This window comes from Drosophila erecta, unplaced genomic scaffold (assembly GCF_003286155.1).
Source record: "Drosophila erecta strain 14021-0224.00,06,07 unplaced genomic scaffold, DereRS2 tig00000126-arrow-pilon, whole genome shotgun sequence".
NCBI lineage: Eukaryota > Metazoa > Arthropoda > Insecta > Diptera > Drosophilidae > Drosophila > Drosophila erecta.
The window spans coordinates 6,746,318-6,767,765 of record NW_020825209.1 but is presented as its reverse complement, the minus strand read 5'-3'; the positions used below and the strand labels follow the sequence as shown (position 1 = coordinate 6,767,765).

At 46.9% G+C, this 21,448-nt stretch overlaps 3 protein-coding genes across 3 annotated transcripts; 1 reads left to right on the top strand and 2 right to left on the bottom strand.

The window, feature by feature from the left end:
• The first annotated feature begins 7,294 nt into the window (after window positions 1–7,294).
• Window positions 7,295–7,797, top strand: LOC26526009. The gene has a single exon (XM_015155943.2). The coding sequence runs from the start codon at window positions 7,407–7,409 to the stop codon at window positions 7,551–7,553; it is 147 nt and encodes a 48-aa protein (XP_015011429.2). The 5' UTR covers window positions 7,295–7,406; the 3' UTR covers window positions 7,554–7,797.
• A 438-nt stretch (window positions 7,798–8,235) lies between these two features.
• LOC6550470 (formin-like protein 7) lies at window positions 8,236–10,748 on the bottom strand. The gene is made up of 3 exons (XM_001977696.2): window positions 10,616–10,748; window positions 8,586–9,863; window positions 8,236–8,504 (listed from the first exon to the last, which is right to left on the bottom strand). The coding sequence occupies exons 1-3, from the start codon at window positions 10,746–10,748 to the stop codon at window positions 8,236–8,238; spliced, it is 1,680 nt and encodes a 559-aa protein (XP_001977732.2).
• Window positions 10,749–18,530: 7,782 nt separating this feature from the next.
• Window positions 18,531–19,047, bottom strand: LOC6550469 (protein Diedel). Its single transcript, XM_001977695.2, has one exon. The coding sequence runs from the start codon at window positions 19,030–19,032 to the stop codon at window positions 18,667–18,669; it is 366 nt and encodes a 121-aa protein (XP_001977731.1). The 5' UTR covers window positions 19,033–19,047; the 3' UTR covers window positions 18,531–18,666.
• Between the last annotated feature and the right edge of the window lie 2,401 nt (window positions 19,048–21,448).

Below are 21,448 nucleotides of genomic sequence, written 5' to 3'. Positions count from 1 at the left end.
TGGTTTGTGGCAGCCAACAAATGATCTCAAAGCCCGACTCATCGGCGGCTCAGCTACCGCCATTGAAAAGGCTTTTAATTGTGCCGTACAATTTAAGGTTTCAGCGCTTTTAAAATATAATTCCCGTCCCGAGTGCCATTAGGCCCGATTTATAGCCGTTGTCCTTGTGCTCGGCGCTCGATATGCAAATCGGGCTCACGCATGAACGCCCAAACATATGCAACAAGACACGGAGCGGGCTAAATGCGATAAATATGTTGATGTGGTCGTGTTTTTCCGCTTTTGCGCATTTTCCGCTTTTGCCGCTCTTGCCGCTCTTCCGTTTTTTTCCCATCCGCATTCTTCATTAAAAACAATGAAAATTGAATTTAATTCGCTTGTCGGGCCTAATTATAATTATGTTAATGGTGCATGTATTTCCACAAAATTTACACAATGTTTGTCCAAATCGTCAACCGATTTTCCCACTGACCAGAGTGCCATTAGCCAGATAGTATCTGCGAAATCATGTTCCATTCCATTACATATCGCGACATGCACTGCGGATTGGCTTAGTTGGCGATTGCTAATTGGCAGTGCTTTAAACTGATTTTAAACATGCATTTTTCATGGCCCAGCAATGTGCAATTAGCGTCAGAGCTCGCAGTGCATCAGGCAAATTATGTTCACAAGACTCACCTGTTATATTGGCAATGTATCTCGGACAGTAAGTTTTGTAAATTACTGCCACAAAGCTTTCGCTTTGACCAGGGCTTACGCCTAAGTGCAAATACGTAATGGAAACTGATTCGATATTCGTATTTATTAGCGAGCTAAGCCGTCTTTTAGGATTAGTTGCAAAGCACGTAATGTGCAACTGATTCAGGGTAATAGTTTAAATTTTTGCCGCTGGCCAAAAATCAGTCGCCTGTCGCTAATTTGGCCACTTCAGTTCAAGCAACGATACGAAAACAATGAGCTGAGCTTTAACCAAACCGAAATCGAGGGGCTGAAGAAAGGGGAGTGGCATTTCGGTTTTTGGGCAAGTTGGTTACAGCGATTGAATTTAATTAGCTTATCATGAAAGCGTATTCCACATAAATTTATCAAAATTGCTTTACACAGCAGCAGAGACAGTGGCTTCCGCGGGGCGTGGTGGGGCCCAAATTGCATTACGACCCGCCCATTAAACTGATAAAAACGAGATCCTGGAGTGGCGCTGGAGCGATGGGTGGTGTTTGGGGCGGCGGGCTGGCTGAGCGGCACTTTAAAGTTGATGGCTCGAGAGAGAATCTAAAATCAAATTTATTAACGCACATTACAACGCGCTCAGTTCATAGCACACACCCCCACCCCCCTTCTGTGGGCGGTGGGTGGTGGGTGGTGTTTGGTGGGTGGTGTTTGGTAGGCGGTGGGCGGTGTATAGCTCTCGCTTCGGGTTTTTCCGTGGGCGCAGGGTGGCTGAAAAATAATACACAGGCGTTGCCCTTTGTTTTCCGCCAAAGCGGCCGGAAATGTATTTATTTCACGCCAACGAAAGCCCAGCGAGTGTAGTGTCTAAAAATCGGCTTTAATGAGAATTTAATTAAACAACATTTTTTTTTTTCAATTTTTGATGATGTTACCCCTTGAAAAATATGCCCAAAATCACAACAAATTGTACTTTCCCAAATTCGTCAAATACTGATGGTTGGCGTTCGTAATGAGCTACTCAAAACTGTTATTATTTCATCTTAGTGATAATTTTTATGGAAGTTATGACGAAAACTCCCATTTGAAATATCGAATATTTGCCAAAAGTCGTTTTTCCGATTTACCGACCTAAAAAATCAGTTTTTTGGCCATAACTTTAAAAATAATTGTCTGAATATGAAAAGTTATACATCGTTGAACTCGTATTCAAATTCCCAACCGAACTGTGTTCAAAAATGGGAATTCTTTTTTTTTTTGCCATTTTTTGAAAATTTTGATGATGTTAGTCCTTAAAAAAATGACAAAAAAAAAACAAAAAAATGAATTTTTCCAAATCCATCAAAAAGTGATAGGGATGGTTTGCGTTGGTAATTAGCTGCTCAAAACTGTTATTCTTTAATTTTAGTGATCATTTTTATGGAAGTTATGATGAAAACTCCCATTCGAAATATCGAATATTTGGCAAAAGTCGTTTTCCGATTTTCCGCAGAAGAGTACGAGTATCTTGGAGTATCTCTGGATCTTTTGGAGTAAACAAAGATTGCGGGGCACTATAGGCTATCCCATAAGGTGACAATCTACTGAAGGATTATAGCTGCTGTATGGAAGTAGGGGTGCCAAATCTGGGGCTCGGTATTCAAATAGAACAGCGTTTGGTACCCATTGATTGTTTGTGCTTCAATTATAATTATTTCAGTTCGCAGCCCAATCAGAAGGCAGCCCAGCGGAACCCTCTTCACTTTACCTTGGCTTATTCCGCGCAAGTGGCTACATACGTGCACATGTATCTGTTTCTGTATCTGTATCTGTATCCGCATCATAATAACCGACCATTAAGCCATGATTACTGCGCTGCCAAGGCGACACCGCATTTGACTTGCAATCGCCCGCCGACGCGACCCCGCCCACAATTTCCAATGGGCGCCTTAAGCCGCTTGGCAAAGTTCGGTCGACTTATTTCGCCTTATCGACGAGGCCTTTGAGGCATCCACTTTGATAGCTGGCCAAGTGTGTTAATTGATAAGCAATCGCTAATCGCGCGCCGGCACCGGCGACAAAAAGAATGGGTGGGTGGCCATAAAAGTGTTTTTGCCCCCGATGCGTTTCGCTGTCTGCCGTCTCTTTCGCCCACTCCCGCCGTCCCTCTCGCACGCTCAGGCGTTCGCCTGTAGTGTCAACGCGATTATAATGATTATGCCGCTTCGCAGGTTTCACTATGGCGTTCGCAATAATAGCACTGCAAATTGGGATGTTCCATAGCTGTGGCATAGCATAATCGAATAAACGAATAGCTCAAAATTCGAGTTATTATATATACAATAGAACCAGCTCTTCATTCGATTAACATAGTTTTGAGTATTGAATAGAAAATATAAACAAATGGGTCACCTTGATAACAAAACCCATGCTAATGCCTTTCATATTTCCCAAGGATTCGAGGAAAGTATCCTGCAGTACTTCGGTAATATGTGGCCCAACTCTTTTGTTAACTTGGTTCAGCTAGCCAATTGGCATCCTTTCAAGCCATGTGAGTTGCTGTGCCCTAGTGGGTGACCTCATCTGTATTCCAATGCAGATCTGAGTGGCGAGCCCACCGAGCAGGAGCAGTATATTAGGACCCCAGATGGAGATGGGTTCCAGGAGGGGTTCCGCCGGCAATTGAAGGCATTTGCGCGTGAAATTACATTGAAAATTTAATTGTGCACACCCACAACGACAAAGTGCAGCAGGTCACAGTGCATTAGACACGCAAAATTTGCCAATAAATTCAAATTCAACACCCTGATTTTGCGCCGCCTGCCGGTTTCATAGATAACAACTGAGATTATCGGCATAATGACAGTCGGACACGAGTCGGGAATAATCATTCAAAGTCATTGATCTGAGAACTCGTGGTAACGAAATGCATTCCAGCACAAAATAGCCCACAGTACTTATAGATACATTAATCTTTGTTTCAGTAAAAACAGTTTCAGCTGTTTGGGCTTTTAAAAGCTTGCGCTTCGCCAATAAATGCTGTACTGTACTGTACTTTCTGCACGCAATCATTAGTTGATTATCTATCGATCTGCTGGATTTTCCAGCGATTTCCACTGCCACGCCCCTTGCCTTCGCACCTGCGCCCACATGCGGTATGTGGTCGCGCATTTCTCCTGTTGCGGCTGGCTAAAAAAGAAAAACCGAGGCGAAACAGTAGAAAAACCAGAGCTGTGGAAACCCCCCAGCTGATGCAATTTTCCTGTGCGAAAATTAACAAACAAACAAACACACAGACGAGTGTGGCAAATGAAAATGCGCGCGCGAGAATTCAATTTGTGGAAAAGAAAATGGTGTTGGATGAGTGACTGCGGAGGGTCGGGCTGCAGCATGTTGTTGGGTTAGGCCATGGTTTAGTCGGCTGCCTGTTTACTTGAGGTTTTCCCTGCAGCCAGCAGGTTTTCCTTCCATTTTCCGCCGACTGCCGGCGTATGAGGGCCAGCCGGAAGGAAATGCAAGCGAACAGGCAAATACTCAGCCCTTGGATGGATGGGTGGGTGGTGCAGTGGAGCAGTGGAGCAGTGGTGCAGTGGCTCGGTGGTTTAGGCTTCGGTCTCGCAAAGGCAGCGCGAATGTCTTGGCTGAGACCGAAATTGGCACAACCGGAAGTCGATTGAGTTCGCTGCTGCCTGCGGACTTGTCGCCAATCAAACGGGGGGCAGACATGGGTTAAGGGCTCCGAATCCGGCGCACAGTGTTAAGCAGTTTAGGGGCTTTACTCAGCGACTGATAACCCTTCGTTCCCTTCAGCAGGAAAGAATATATTAGCAGTTTACGCAGATGGTCTCAGTCCAGGTAATGCGGCAAATCTTAAAATTCAATGGAGCACTTGTGACCACCTAATCACTCATACTGCAGGTTAAGAACTCAAAGGGCGCTGGGGGGAGTAAATTCCCAATTATTTATGCGAATGTCGCGGTCTAATTTTAGCATTAAAAGCGTTAAGCCGAGCGGTGTAATGATGTTTACCTCGTTTTCCACTGAATATTTTATTTTTACGCCGTCATTGCTAACAACTAAGACCCCTTTTGAATGCATAGTTGGCGTCACCAGGACAACGGTGGGTGCCATTCAGCAGATCCTGTCACAATGCACATGTGTACCGTACCACCCTGACGAAGCCCTGCATCTCTAGATTATTAAGTTTGCTCACACTGAGCAAAAACGTCTCTCATCGAGATGAGATACTAGTGACGATTGCCCTTGCAACATTTTCATTTTCTCCCGAAAATGCATGTCGTTGTGATCGGACAACCACATTTCTTCGTCTTCACATGTTAGTCGCCTTCCTCGGGCGCGCTTCGTCACTACGCGGTCTTTCGCCTTCGTAACCCAGACTCACGCAAATTTAAATTGCCTAATTATAGCTCATTTTTACCAGTGCATAGGTAGTTGGTTCAAAGAGCTGCTGGAATTACAAATGTTGGCAATCTGTTTGGCTGTGCCACGCCCCCGTCCGCGCAGCCCGCCCCCGAGTTGTGCGCTCGTAGGACCAAATATTTCCATTATTAATGTCTGTTTATCTGCATGCGACGATGTCAGCCGTTCGCCAAGCCACCCATAGATATATACTTATTTATATACATAAACATACATATACGACTATACATCTATATGGGTACGAGTGTAAATATGTGCATACACACACCCGATCTGTGGGTGTCTTTGTTTACGCTGCTTTATGGGCTTCGATTAATTTTGCGCGTAAATAGCTGAGGGGAGGTGCGGAAAAGTGGGGGTTTTCCGCGGCAATTTGTTGTTGTTATCTGCGGGGCTATATTTAAACATAGTTTATTAGTTGTTGTTGCAGCGATTAAAAGCGTGGCAGACACCCCCCCACTCCCTTCCTGGCCAGTCCGTCCTCTTGGCTAAAATATTGCAGACATTTAGTTTGAAGATGGCCAAATTCGAGGGCGGGAAACGCTCGCGAAAAATGAGCACGTTCAATCAAGAGAATTATTGCGAATCGCTGTGCTCGGTTATCACGTTATCAACTCAATTATACTCAGCTGATCCAAAATCGATGTATTATGTCTAGCATGCAGCTGTATAATCAATTTGTATAATTATCTCTTATCATATGTTTTATTTTTTTGATACATTACCATGTATACCCAATCATTAAATTGTTACGAAGCTAAAGCTAGTGGTGCCCATCTCAATATAAAAACAGTGAATTACAGTATTACAACTGAAATGAAATATTCATAAGAACAAAGCTTCGAAACCACAAAAACTAATATTTTTGTAACTAGTCATTGTACATACATTTAAATTCGCAAATATGTTTGTGCATACGAGTGGTCGTAAAGTTTTGACTAGAAATCTTCATAATCTCTAATGAACAATTAGTGACGAAGGCGTTTTACAAATCCCAGACACTTGCATAAGATTCAAGTACACAAACGGTAATGCGAATTGGCGACACATTTGGAAATGATTTCACCTCATGGCATTTGCTTTGTGCTGATGCATTCCCATTTCCCATTTTATTGAGGAAAGTCTGCCGTAAAAAAGTGCCGATTGTAAATCGCCGGGGTAGAATTTTCGCAGTTAATCGCGAGTGCTTAGCGAAAGTTATTTTAGTTTGTTTAGCTGTTAATTTTCCTGCCAGTCGGCGGAGTTAGTTTAAGTATGGCAAAAACTAAAGATAAACAACAACTAGGGCCCTCCGGTTTGTGTAATTTGAAGTGCAAACATGAAAGCGAAATCGGCGATCAAATTTGCCCAACAAATGTATTCGTGTTTAGGCGCAAATTGCTTGGATAGTGACGCACCCCATTCCAAGATTAGGCGTTCTTGATAAACATTGCTATAAACACGGTCCGCGGGTAAACAAACAAAACATTGCTAAATATTAAAATATCAGATTGGCGCAGACACGAGTATATTACTTGCGCACTGAGAAAAACTCGGATGCCTTTCGGAACGATGCGACTTCCACGCAACAAAGTAACGGACTGGAAAAAAACCTTTTGATTTCACTGGTTCTTTGAATAGTGATCTATGACTTACGGTCAATACAACTGCATAATTTTATTATATTTATTGTATTATATTATCTAAAAAAATCTCAAAAACTTGAGGCTGGAAAAGGGAACATTAGGGATACACACTCCATTAAAAGCACTAGTTTTTGGAATTGCTTGTGAAGCAATACAGTTTGGTTCCGGAATCAAAAAGTCACCAGGATTTTTCCATCATATAAGGCACGCATCCATATTTCTATTTTGAGATCCAAGAAAGGAACTAGTGTCCCGCATTCAGCCGAATTTCTCGCAGTGCAGCTATTCGCACATATGCTAGAGCTTTCGCCATCGAAGTGGGAATCGCTCTTATCTAATGAGTCGATAATCGCACGACTGGCGGCGGCGAAGGAAGTGCATCGACGAGCGGTGTTTTCTGGGAGCTTTCCCGCTGGCCGTGGAGCCCGGAGGCGACTGGCCGACGTGACCGGCGGCACATCGGACGTCCACGGGCAAAGCTTCCCGCGGGTTCTGGTTCAGCTGGCTCTATGCGGCGGGGCTCCCACTCTGGGATTCCACTCTGCGATAGTGTATATAAGGCCCCATGCGAAGTGTGCGTCCCGCGCATAGTGCGAAAAGCTCCACTCGCGTTCGCCTCGCATTCCAGTCCGCACCCGGAGTAGTAGTCACTCGTCACTCGACACTCGTCCCGATTTCCCGTGAGCAAGCAGCATGTGGTCGAAAATTGGCATCGCCGGAGCCCTGCTCGTGATGGGTGGCATCCTGTCCTCCAGCGTGGTGGACAACTTCGCCTACGTGGACCGCTCGCTGCCGGTGGCCATGCCCAAGGCGAAGGCCTTCCAAGTGAAGCAGGAGTGAGCATCCCAGACGGGGGCCTCGAGTGGCTCCCGGTGGGCTGCCGATTAGGCGGTGCCTTCACTGGCCAGCCAGCTACTCCGGCTTGTGTTTGAGCTACAAGTTGGAGGGAGATAGTGCTTCCACCTACGTGCCCACAGGAACAACTTGAGCACTGCAATCTAATTTATACATTTTTTTTTACACTATGTGACTAATTTAGCAAGTTAGAAGTAAGCAATATTATTAGGCTTAACTGTCAAACGAACTGGTTAATTTGTGGGTCATTTGATTTGGCCTTCGAGCCGGCAATTATCGCAGTCAATAATGAGGTATTGACATCGGTGGGCAATTAGTGACAAAGAGATTACAACCCTTTTATTTGGTGGCCCTTTCAAAGCCAATTAGCATGACCATTTTTGTTTGATGAGTCCTTTGGAATGCCAAGTAATCTGTGCCATGTGTGACAGATTTTGCGAATGTTTACATTGGAGTGCCCTTCTGAGTCACGTTTGGATGATTTATTTGTTTCAAAAATGTTCCGAATTCCATTTCCTGGCGTTGAGTTGACCGAATCATTCAACAGGATATTCAACGCATAATATTCTTTTGAATTGTGTTCTTGGAACTATTTTCTTGCGGTGAGATTTTACTTGGTGAATTTCTTTATGTTCTGCGTGTGCTATTTTGTTTTATTTTCCTGGTCCTAGTTGTCCAGATCCTTCACATCCTTCGACTCGTCCTTCTCCTTGGCTTTCTTCAGATTTAACTTGGCCGCCGCCGCCTCCTCTGCCTCCTTCCTAACCTTGGCCCTCCTCGCCTCCAGCGCCAGGCGCAGCTTCACCTGGGACTCGCGCCTGAGGATGGAGGGCACAGTGATTAGTGGGGCACTCTGCTCTGGTGACTTTGGCGGGCTGCTGGCCGCAGTCGTTGTCGGAGTGGGGGTAACTGAACGAGCTGGAGCTGCAGCTGCAGCTGGAGCTAGAGCTGGAGCTGGATCTGGAGTAGCAGCTGGAGCTGGAGCTGGAGCAGGAGCCGCAGTAGGCACAGCAGCACGAGCAGGAGGAGCAAGGTGCTTCGCTACTGGCGGCCTGCCAGGATGTAGATAGGTTTGATTGGGCCTAGGAGCGCGTTTTTTGGGCTGTGGTGGCCGGACGGTGGGCGGCTTGAAGGGCAGTGGGGGGGGCTGGAAAAGCGCTTGCTGATTGGGAAACAATTTGTTGACCAGTATCTGACCCATGGGTCCGGGAAAGTAGTGGGACAGCATGGCCGGCGAGGGCTTCATCATGAGCATCTGGATGGGCACCATCTGGTGCCAATTGCCGTACTGGGCGGCACTGAAGGAGAGCAGCTGTGCGGCGGTAAAGATCAATTGCCGCTGGTGGCCATCGGCCTCCTGCCTGACCGCCTTGAAGTACGAGGATACCTGATTGTTGACCAGCGAGATGGTCACGTCCGGGCCAAAGAGTTGCAGCTTCTCGCGAATATGGGCGCTGACCACCAGGGGCTGGGACTGCGTGGTGGGCGTGTTCAGCGCTCCGCTGATGGGAATCACCACCTCCTTGACCTCCACTTTGAGAGCAGGCTTGGGAGCTGGAGGCGGCGGGGGCGGGGGCGGCGGCAGCGGCGGCCGCGGCTTGGGAGCTCCATCATGGAGATCCTTGCGCAGCACCCAGGGCTGATGGGCCGGCTGGACAATGACCTTGGGATATATCTCGTTCTCCAGCGGATTGATGCAGTGCGCCAGGAAGTTCGGTGGCGGCGGCAGTGGAGGCGGCGTCTCGGCGCGACGACGCTTGGCAGGCCGTGGCTTAGGTGGACCTGGCTTCGGGCCACGCCTGCGGCCCTTTGTTGCCGGCTTGGGCGTGGATTCGCCCTGGGATTCAGGATGCTGGGCCACTGGAATGGGGAAAAACGGGCGGCTGATGCGGCTGTTCAGGAGGATCCCATTGCTGGCCGCCACGGACGCAGGTGGCACATAAAGATCCACCAGCTCGATGATGGTATTTGGTTGCTCCACCATCACCACCGAGGTGGGGGCCTTTTGAAGAACATTGACATTAGTGTTTTCTGCAGTATATGCATCCTTCTCGGCAGCCCTGAATATTTGTGGTAATTCATTTGAAGGATTTAGTTTGGTCTGGGATACTCCGGCCAAGTGTGATGCAGTGTTCAGCTGCTGGAATACTTCAGTTTTGGGCGCCAGAGTGTCTTCAAAAGTGTCCATTTTCTGGGCTATTTCATCCATGGCAGCCACGGTGCCTTCGGCCACTCCATCCATTCCGGTAACAGGAGTCTTTTTCGGTTCCTGGGACATTTTGCTTTGGGTGGCGCCTGGAAAAGAGACGAGGTCAGTTTGGCAGAATTATGGTCGGGAATCCCGCCCTGCAGCACCACATATTAATTTGCATTTGGTTCAAGCCTCATTTGCTTTTATTCCTGCTGACTCTTCAACTCAAACCCACTACCAATTTCATTCGCCTTCAACAAATAGGCACACTTCAAGAAAAAGAGTGTCCTTTCCATAGCATGGCATGCAAATGTGTGAGGGGCCAGCAGTTCGTTAAGAACTTGATGATGTGATATGCGGTGCGCACACTCCCAAAGAAGTCCACTAGAATTTTTACCAGTGCACACACACAATCTCTGCCCCTGTCCACAAACACGAAAAATGACTGGCAAGCCGCAAATACTTTGTCAGGCTCAAGTTGACAGTCGTCCTGGCTCCCCAATCCTGGTTTTGTTCCTGGCGCCATAGGCTCATTCCGGCCCGCCGCCCACCGCCCACCGCCCACCTCCCACGCCCACTCCGCCGCCTCTGCCCCACGCACTTGACACTTTTTTGCGGGGAGCCATATGCCGGGCACCCCGCCCCTCCACCTCCGCCCCTCTTTGCGTGTGCGGAGGCATTTGGCAGAACAGATTGTTGAAGATTTGATTTCGGGCAGCGCGCTCTCCCACTGGACGCAGCCCTGCCCCCCACTCCACTCCACTCCGAGCATCGTCCCACCATCCAACCAGCAGCCACTGGAACAATCGTTAATCTAATGAAAGATGACATTTCATGTGGGCCTGGAGATGTTTACGTCCCAGCAACACTTGAGCGGGCTGTGGCATGTGACCACTGGAGTCCACCGCCACCGCCATCGCCATCGCCGTCTCCACCGAAATGGCTCTTCCAGTTGCTCGCATCTCATCCGATTTGCTGGGGGCATTCATCATTCCCCGGCTTTCGGCCCTCGGAGCTCTGATGAATAAGCGGCTAGTTAGGAAGGAAGATGGCCAAGCGGAGCTGACCGCGATCAAAGGTCAATTTGCAAGTGGGGCCCGACTCATAGGCGAGATATCTGCCCCAAACATCAGTCAGCCAGTTAATATGCGACCCAGTAATTAGAGATATGGATTAGTTGGGAAGGCCAGCAGTTTTTCAGAAGTGTAGCGCTTTATTCAGCATTCATTGGTTCCCAAGATGAATATTCAATTATTAAGTAAAATTAGTGCTCGATCAGCCAGCAGAAGCTTGGCGAGAAATGTGCGTGCAACTAAGATTAGGCCCATTAAAATATAGTTGGCTATTGACCAATTTCTCGGGGCCAAGTTAGCTAGCTGCCACGCCCACCACTCAGTGGCCCAATAAAATTTGATTAGCCAAACAGTGCGGAGCGGCTGGTCGGATGAGGGCCAGGCAAATCCTTGGGAGGCCCAAGGATATCACAAATGATGGGGCCAAAGGGCTGGCAGTGCGACCCACAAATTTCCGGGGGACATGTGTATTGTGTATTCATGGGGACAGGACATCAGGCAGCTCTGGGTTAATTTACATTATAAACTTTGAATATTTTATTGTTTGCCAGGCTAAGGACACCAGCTGGCGCCCAGCTCCCAGCTCCCAGCTCCCAGCTCGTCCTTCTTGGCCACATTATTGACACTTTTGCGGGAGTGGCTTCTGCGGTCAGCAGATCGAGGTCTGTGGCTCCGATTTAATGGCGGCAGCCACATCTCTGGCCAAATTATGACGGGCAAGGACCTGCCGCCCTGCTCGTCGCTAGGATATCCCGCCCACTGGCCGCCCATCATTAGCATGGGCTTTTGCTTGTTAAGCTTTGAGCATCGGGTTACTTAATAATCTAACAATTTGCCTTGCAGGCTATATCGGCCACAGATTTCGGCAGGGAAACAGGTGCCTATCAAATTGGACTTTATATTTGCGAAATGCGAAATGCCCATTGTCCTAATATCGAATAGCACAAGCTATAAAAATGAAACGGCTTTAATTATGCGTTTTATTCGGCCTTTCGCGTTTAGAAATGAGAGCCAAACACCGCATGTCAATTAGTCCAGAATATTAAGTTGTTATTTTGAAATTTGTGTTCAGTTTAATGGGAGTTTCTAGCTTGGCAGATACTCTGAGCGCTTTTGTAATCCGAATGCTATTTGCATTGTTCCACGCACTGCAAATGAATCCGTACGCAACAATCTGAGAACTGTATCTGGGAACTTATGAATTACACACATGTAATCTATCCGAGATACCAGATGAATAGTTTATGGCATTGAGTTTTTGGCGTTGCAAGAGCCACGTATATTTTGCTCAAAGGGTATTTAATCCTTCGTTTAGTTTCGTTTCAGTAAATCGCAGTTGCAGCTGCATTGATTTTCCCGGATTTGCCGGCTATTGAAAACTGTTCTTTATGGGTTTGGAACGTTTTTCCCAGAACCGGGCTTACGCCAACTGATGAAAGTTTTGCTGTCGCCGCTAATAAGCTACGTGTCGCATTCACCTTCTGGGTGGGTGAGTGGGTGGAATGGGTGGGTGGTTTTGGGGTTGGTGGTTGGCTGGCTTTGCAGCGCGGCTTTTGGACTAATAAAAACAAGAGACAGTTTAAGCCGGCTCTTTGTTCTTTTGGCTGCTTTGAACCACATATGAATAAACTGCCACTAATCCAGCATCCAAAACAAAAAAAGGGAGTAGGGAAGGGCGATGTGAGGGGGGAAAATTAATAATTTATAAATGTTGGCGGGGCGTCAGGGATTAAGCGCGGGCTTTTCAGCGCCTTTTGCTTGAAACTTTTCCCCGGGGGGAAAAACTTGGCGGGGAAAACTCATTTAAAGAAATGCGGCGCTTATCGGCGCCCTGGCATCGAAATTAGCCAAAGCAAAAAGCGCGCGGAGGAAAGTGGGAAAGCGGCGGGAAAACAGGGACAAAGCGTATGCAGGCACTGCAATAAATTATAATGCAAATCCGCCTTTGAGATCGCAACAACAACGGCTACAAAATGGGCATTAAATGCCCGCCACTTGACTGCGCCACACATTTTTTTCAACATTTCACCATTTTTTGTGGCCCACTCCGCCGTCCTTGTTGTTCGTCCATTTAGAATGATAAAAATCGCTGGCAATTTCTGCGCCGGCAGTGAAAAAGATGGGAAAATGGAAAATGGGGAAATGGCTGGGTTAAACGCTGCGTTTGCCGGCAAACGGAAGCTTTTCACTCACCAATCACAACTGCAAAAATATTCCAAATCTTGATGCAACTCGAAACTGTTTTTCCGTGCTCCGTCGACTTAGAAACTGGAACTGAAAGCGAGTAGGTGCCCTTAGATCTGGGCAAGTTCGACTGACATCCCGCCCAGAGTCGACTTATATAGGGAAAATGCCGAGCAGCTACTACAAAAATCTCGTTATTTCTATGCATCCATCAAAAGCTGCTGTGTGCTACTTGGAAGATGCCAAATTCATCCGTAAGCAATAGTATTATGTTAATTCTTTAAGTGAAACAGACACAAAAAATACACAGTGATTGGCGGAAATTTAATAATATCCTCGCTTTCTTTAAACTCGTAACTTTCAGTGTTCCATTCCCCTGCCCCACAACTTAAATGACATGAAAAAAACGTTGTAATCCGAACCCAAAAGGGGAACTTCTTCTTGTGCAAATTTATAAACATATGTAAATGCTTAGCCGTGTTTAAGGCCCCAATTCCGCCTCCTTTCCAACCATTTAAGCTGCCGCAAAATGTTTGAAAATTGCACTTAAAGGCGCAAAAGTTGAAATGCGAACTGCTGACAAATGCGTTTCGATTTCCATTCACAAAAGGGGGCCAAATATCTCAAAGTTGGAAATTAAATTAAATTTCTTTATTGGCACTTTTTTCCCGCATTCGTTTCATTCGTTTGCTACGCATATGCATATGCAAAATCCGAAGAGGGTGTCCTTTGGTGGGTGGCCAAAAAGGGGGTGGCTGGGTGGATGGGTGGCTGGGTGGACAGCCAAAGCAATCAGCAGCAATAAATGATAAGCTTCGAGGCAACAAAGCCCAAGCCGAAAGACGCACATGAGCACAAAGAGTCGTCTGGGAGGCGGAAATTCCGTTTTCAGGGGAGGATTGGGGGCGGAAAGTCGAGCAAGGAGCGTCTAAGATGTCGGAGCCCAAGAAAACTGTCGGGCACAGGAAAAGTGGTGGCGAGTCTCGTCGAAGTAGGCTTTCAGCGCTCGCTTTTCCTTGGTCAATATCGGAGAGGAAAATCGAAGAGGCAGGGGGGGCTGCTTCTGCTTGTCTGGGGCTACTTTGCAACATATTTGCCGCTAACGAAGCGCACGATTTCCAATAATGCCCAGAATGCGTCTTGGAGATGCGGATGCTGCTCCTCCGCACCCTCGGAAGCGATTGACTCGGGTGGCTTGGGCTTTTAACCCTCCTACCAAGCTACTTCACTCTGAGCAAGTTAGTTCCTTTGGAATATTCTTAGCCTGGTTTAGGGAAACCGAAAACTGAAACTGCAACTTTGCATCTTGTATCTTATAAATATCCCACTACTAAATTATATTGACGAAGTAGTAGCAGCGGATTTTTACATTTTTACAGGGTATCCAACCCGTGCAACCCTCCGTTTCCACACACATGCGAACACAATTGCACGGGGTGTTTGGCGAGGGCATGTGTCCTCATAAAACGTACGCCAAATGGACACAAACACTCGCCTCCCACTCCGGAGATGTGACTTGTTGGCCGGACTTGGCCGTAATGAGTTCCCTTGTGGCCGGCGCGTATCGCCTTTTTTATGGACCCATTGCTGGGCGGGGTCGGGGGCGGGGGCGGTGGCGGCTAGTGGGCGTCAAGGTGAAAGCCACTTAAAGCCAAGGGCAGGGCTCCACAACTTCCAGTTATCATGTGACAGTAATGAAGTGACAGACGGCGGCGAGCAGATCCGGAAGCTGAGCACCGTGAAACGAGAGCATCGAGGACATCGAGGACAACTCCACCGCAATGCTTCAAGTGCGAAGCCTCCGCGGAGGGGGGCTTAAAGCCGTTTAAGGGCCTTGGGCCTCGACATTTGGCCAGGCTGGCCCCGTCCTCCGTGGCTGAGCATTCACCCTGCGGTTCTCGGACAGCGGCCACATTAATTATTAATTGCAGAATAATTGCGAAATTGTGTTTGGCCAAGTTAATTTATGCAATAAAACCGCCGACCGCCGAGCGCCCCTCTCCGTGATCCTTTCCGCTTTAAAGTCGCTCCTCCACTCCATTTGCCACTCTTCATTCCGTGTAATTCCTCCGCTCATTTGGAGCAGGCTGCCTTTCTTCCCAATTTTTTGCCTTTTCGCCTCGCTCGGCCCCAGCTAATGAGCCACTGATGGTCATGAGCCGGCGACCCTGTCCCCCTGTTCCTGTCCCCAATAACAAACCAGTTCCGGGACCGCCTCCTTTTGAGCCAGAGCAATTACTTAATCATTTGCCTAACGACCGAATAGCAGGCGAAGGCAACAACAGCAGAAATTAGCAAAAATTAAGTTCACTCTTCAAGTGAATTTCGGGCCAGGGATCGGGATGGGGATCGGGCAAGGGATTGGCAGTGGAACTGGGACTGGACGAGCAGAGGTCGACTCCATGTGGCCGGATTGCGGTAAGCTGTAGTGCGGTTTTAGCCAGTGCGCCAAAAGTGCGGTCAAGGCTGAAAAGTATGCTACGTAAAATATGCTAATATGTTAAATTATCCTTAGCCATTCCAATTTATTCCGGCAGTATTTTAAATGGATGGCAGGTGACTCACGACGGCTGCTAATCCAGCGAAAAGGCATTAAATTGTTCTTTTTACTTGGCGCGTTTCAATGGAATATTTAATATATGAACTGCAGAATGTTAAATCCACAAATTCGCGTGATTTTGTCGTTATGATCGACTGTACAAATGAATAATCAGAGCAAAAGATACACTAAAAATGAACTTACAGATACAATAGGGATAGCTGGAAGATCCTCTAGTTTACAAAGCATCTAAAGTCCTTTTCTGCTTGCTTTACTTGGTCGTCCTTTTGTCGTGCAGGAAAATATCCCGCCTGAACAGGGGAAAGTCAAAGAAAAGCGGGGCAGGGCGGAAAAGTCAACACAAGCATTTTGATATTTCAGATATTTTTCATTCGAAATTCCTTGGCCGAGGCCAACACAACAGCACCACGCTCGTTATTTCTCGTTATTATTTTGTAGTATTCTTCTGCTCCTTGAAGCTGGGAAACAGTTTCCACATTAGCAAAAAACTATTAGAGGTCAAAACTGGGCTGTATTGGTTATTGTGCCGAATCTGTTGGCAGTCGTAAGTCGCTGGTGGTAATAGGTATCACTTATCTCGTTACATTGCATATTTCGCCATTTCTCGTATTTTGTATGGCTGCTTTGTACTTAACCCTGGTAACCCTGGTTTCCAGTGTGTGCACTTGCATTTGTGCATCTGTGCATCTGGCAGATACTCGTGCGCGGCTGTGTGTATCTTACGGATTTCGGTTCGGGCCCAGGCGAGCATATAAATCTATTATCCTTTAATTTAGCCACAGAAATAATGAAGCATGCAGAGTCTTTTGTGTATCTTTGTGCCCCTGTGTTTGTGAGCCACGCCCCCTGCTCTGCCACTCCCCCTGACACACATAAATTCAATCAACGGCAATTTGCCGGCAGAGTTGCAAAGGCGTCGACGTCCGCAAATGTGCAATTTATTTATTGTTGCTATCGCAAAAGCCCGTCGCGGTGGCTTTTCTACCCAGTAATTGGCTGCTTTGGTATGTAATATTATCGTGTTAATAGTTCGTGTTTTCCCTAGTGCGAAAAGTCATTAACTTTCCAATAACAAATTACTTAAATTACCCGTACTCAAATAGGTTGAGGTATATTAGATATAATAAACATGGGGAGCACACAGTTATGTATAAAAACAAATGTGCTTTTTATTTTGGATGAGTGCCATCATCCAACTAGTAAAAGCGATTTTCCCGAGGGTATTGCCGCCGCTCCCGACTCGACTTAGGCTTTTCTCCAGCTTGTTGTTATATCTGCAAATTGAATTTTCGTTTAGCATTTGTGCGATTTTGGCAATTCATTAAAATGGGTAAGTGGTGTGGGTTCTCCAGCTGCAACTTGCGCCCGCTGCAGGCAAATGGAAATGCAATTTTCCCGACCAAAACCAAAAAAAGGGGGGCTGTCGGCGGCAAGACACAAAGCGACGACAAAGCCGGAGCGTTAAATTGGCAACACACATGCCGGGGTAAATGTGGCAGCATCTGGCTTGGCAGCTGCCTTAATTAGTTAATAAGAAAAGCGAGTTTCGGCGCCTTGGAGCCGTGCATCCACGCGCTTTCCCCATAACCCAGTTGGGATACCCGGATACCAGGATACCCAGATACCCGGATACCCGGATACTTGAGTACTCCGGCACGCAGTCCGATTTCCCTGGATCCGGCTGGTCCGATTAACTCCGGGAGTGGCTGGCTAATCGCATCAGAGGGAATTATCCCGGCCAACGATTGATTTACGGGCTCGGGGACTCGGTAAGCTGAAAACTGAAAACTGAAAACCGAAAACTGGCGAAACTCTTTTTAAGCTGCTGCAATCTTGGCATGTTCGCAATCAATTCCATTTGATACCGCGCCCTTTTTCCTGCGGGCACGCTGCCACGCCCACTCAATTGAGTTATGATTTATGGGCGGGCAACAGGTGCTGCTGGCCCAGCCGGACACCTTCCACATCCGGAAAGCACACTGCAAGGAAAACGTAGTTGTTACGCCACGTAGTTGGCTAAAAGGGAAATTGTTGCGAGGCAAATTTACTTGTGTCACAATCCCAAACGAAGTTTAGCACTAGTTACCATCTGCCCGAGTATTTCTCCGAGTGCACGCCACTGCCACTCCCCCTGCGAGCCGCAGGCGTAAACTTTTCGCGCCTCTCGCGCCATAAACTCATAAACTGTCCCCCGCTGACGTCGCACTTGGCATTCAGGACGGGCCAGGACACTGCTCCGCGGCAGCGCGGGGTTGGGAGGGGGGATCTGCAGTTGGATTCGGAGCCGGATTTCCACTGCCAACTGATTAAAATGCGTTGCAGGACTGCAAAAGGCGCTGAGTCGCCGCCGACTGCGCAGCCAGCGCCGCTGCATTTGCATTTATATTGTTTTGACCCGAGCATTATTATCATTTCTCTGCGCCCACGTCCACGCCCAGTTTCCCTGCGGAGCGCCACTTTGTGGACACGTAGTCCTCGTCGCTCCTCGTCCTGCTCCTGGTGCCTGCCTCCACTGATCCTTGATTATGCCACGGGCATAAAGCCAACTTTGGCCGTCCGCGCCCCGCGGAAAGTTCTGCTTAGCGGCTGTTTTATGGCTCTTTGCGAGCCCATTCAGTGGGCCAAAACTTTGAGACGCTTACCGCTAAGAGGGCGTCATAACGAGATACATGCTAGATATTCGGATTGTAGCCGAAAGCGATTGGCTGGCGCTGATTGGTTCTCCGGGTCAGAAGGTCGCCCAGTTGCCCAGTGAGGGGATAATGCAAACTTAATGGTAAGGTGATAACTCCAACTGGGATGCTGAAACTTCACCATGTGAGCTGCCCCTAAAACGCAGATTTCGTCCTTACCTATATTCCTTCCGGGCAAGATCCACTACTGAATGTAATCATGTATCTAAGGTATAATTGCAGGTTTCAAACTATGGCAGCCATAATAGCAAATGGCAAAAATGGAGTTCCCAAACCAAACTACTTTTTTATTATACTCAAAGTTAGCAGTGCCTCAAATTGCATGCGTAGCTTGAAATATGTTCACATAATCAATCATAAATACTACAAATTGACAGGTGACTCTGGGGGTCGGCAATTAAGCCTCCGTGTCTGTTACATTAGCCATCTTCAGTTGGGTGCTTATCAGGTTGATCTCATACCTCCTATTAATTTCCACAAAGGACTCGCCAAAGTTTCCACGCCGACAGCCCCCGCGACAAAAGCAGCCAAACAAGTTGCAAGAGCCTTTTCCGCAGTATGAGCCCACCAGCACCATTCCATCTGCGCAAACAGTGATTTCGCATCCGTATCTGGTGGACCTGGCATTCACCATTCCGCACGATCCGTTGCCCATTGTGAAGATCAGTTTCGCCCTGGTCCAGCAGCAATCTGCGTTTGATTCGCCGAAGCTGGACACCCAGACGACTAGGATGAGTAGCACTGAAGCCGAAACCGCTCGCATGGTGCTCCACTTACTGAACTTATGGGAACTAATGGCACAGGAGGGCTTTATATAGGCAGCCCATCTCATGGCCTTACTAACTTGGAAGCGCACTTAGTCGTACCCCTTACTCGCACGGTGCAAAGTATGCTGCGATCGCTGGAAGGAATGTGACATTATGATTAACCACTGCTCTTTTTATTGGGCATGCATGTCTTTAACAGAGCAAGCGGTACCTCACCGTCGAGACACTGGGCTACATTGCATTATCTTTTAAGATTGCAAGCCCTTGAAGTGAACCATTGTACGTGCACGGCTGTCTAGCTGATTTTGAAAGCAAACACACTCTTTACTCACTCACTTTGCTTAAAGGGTTTATAGTATTACTTATTCTTTATAGATTAGATCATATCACACCTCTGCTTTGAACCAAACTTGGTTAGCATACCAATCGACTTGGAACGGCCATACATGTTGAAACCGCAGCTCCAGCAAGTTGAAATGGTAAAAAGAGGCTTTTCTTTCCCAAGTCGCCAGCCGCTTTATGCATTTCCCCAACGATTTTCCACTCGCCAGCATCTTTTTTGGTGGACCCGCATCGAAATGGCGCCGTGGACCAAAAAGTGGATGGAAATGGATGAAGGGAAAATCGAAGGAAGACCGCAAAAAATTTCAAGCGGACGTGGACGCTGACTGATTAGAAAATGTTGTAAGACACAAGGAACTGAAGGAGCGGGCAGCCAGAACTGAAATAACACACAAAAAATGAAATAAAAGAAAGGAAAGGAAAGGAAGTAAGTTTTTGTGCCGGGGAAGAAATGAATAAAAAAGAAATTCATCAAATTTCGTGAGCGCTGGAAAAACGGCAGGAAGCGGCTTGTCAGCACGCGTACGCCGAAAAAATATTGTTGAAAACAGTTAGCGAAACAATTTAATGATGAATGATGGTCAATGTCGAATTCCGCAGCATTGTGTAGCGGAAGGAAGCCATCCCCGGGGAGGTCCGCCATGTCAAGGGGCTCCTCCGAGGCGCATCCCCTTGGCCAACCAGATCCCAGCAGCTCAAAGGAGCCCCAAGCCCAAGTCCCGGCCATTTATTAAAAACGTGTAAAAAGTGATTGAAAATCCGCAAAAGATGCCGGCGCAGCCTGTCATTCGCCTTGAAAAGGACATTCTGAGGATACCATTATGGTGGCATTGCTTTGATTTGGAACGCTTCGATTTGTAATCCCCAACGAAATTAAGCGTGTGCTTGGGACACAATTAATATCTCCTAATTGGACTGGAATGCCACCTCCTATATTTAAATGTGTTTTAATGGAGACACTGGGAACGAGATTATTTTATATGGGCTTAAGGAATTTACACTTCAATAATCTGTTGTGTGCTTATGTCCCATTTAATTGGCTGTGCTTCACTTAAATATTTATCTTAAGTTACTACGAGCTTAAGAACATAGCACACATTTACATCATTTTGAACCAATATCTTGATTCCAATGATTCCAATATCTAAATAAATTACGATTACATTTCATTGAATCGGTTGGCTATCGATACTTTCTATCGATTGTCCGAAAACGTCACGCCTACATTCTTTTCTTTTTAATTTCTTAATTTTCTTCGCAATTTTGACCGATATTCCAGAAAACTATGAAACTTTTCTTTCGCACTTCTACTAGCTCAGTAACGGGTATCTGATAGTCGGTGCCGTTGACTACAGAATTCTATCTTTTTTTACATTCTTTTGTAATTTTTCTAATGTATGTTGTAGAAGTTCCAAAACATTAAAAAATGTCCCAAGGCTGAAGTTCTGAACTCCATAACTCAACTCATCTTAATCGGATTTTGAAGTGGCATATGAATAAATTGGTGACGAATCAATTGAAGGTGGGGGAGTACTCTATCCATGGCCATTTTATTATTAGTAGGACTACTCGTACCATAAAATTCTTATGGACTTGTTCCCACTTTTCTGGTTGGGATCGCAAGCGAATTCAATGTATATGTGAGAGCCTTGCCACGAAATAATATATTTATATAGAAAAAGATGTTGTTTTCAAAACGAAATAATTTTCTTAAAAATGAGAGTTCCTGTTCTCGGAAAAATCTGAAGCAATCTGCGGGATACCGATTGCGAATCATTATTCGGGACTTAAAACGGCATTTATCACATTGACAAACTCCCGCTCGACTGGTGGCCCCATTACTTATCCGTATCCGACCCCCGATCTCCATCCGATTTGTCCTCCGATTTCTCCGATTCAGTCCGGTATCAGTCATTCGTCATTCGTCATTCGTTCATTTGGCAATCAGAAATGAATTTTTTCCTATCTCCGTTTGGTGGGGCTTTGTTTGTTGTTCTGGAGCGCCGTCTTCGTTGCCCGTCAATTGGCATTTGTCAAATGACTTTGGCTCCGGGTACAGTTGCCTCGGCA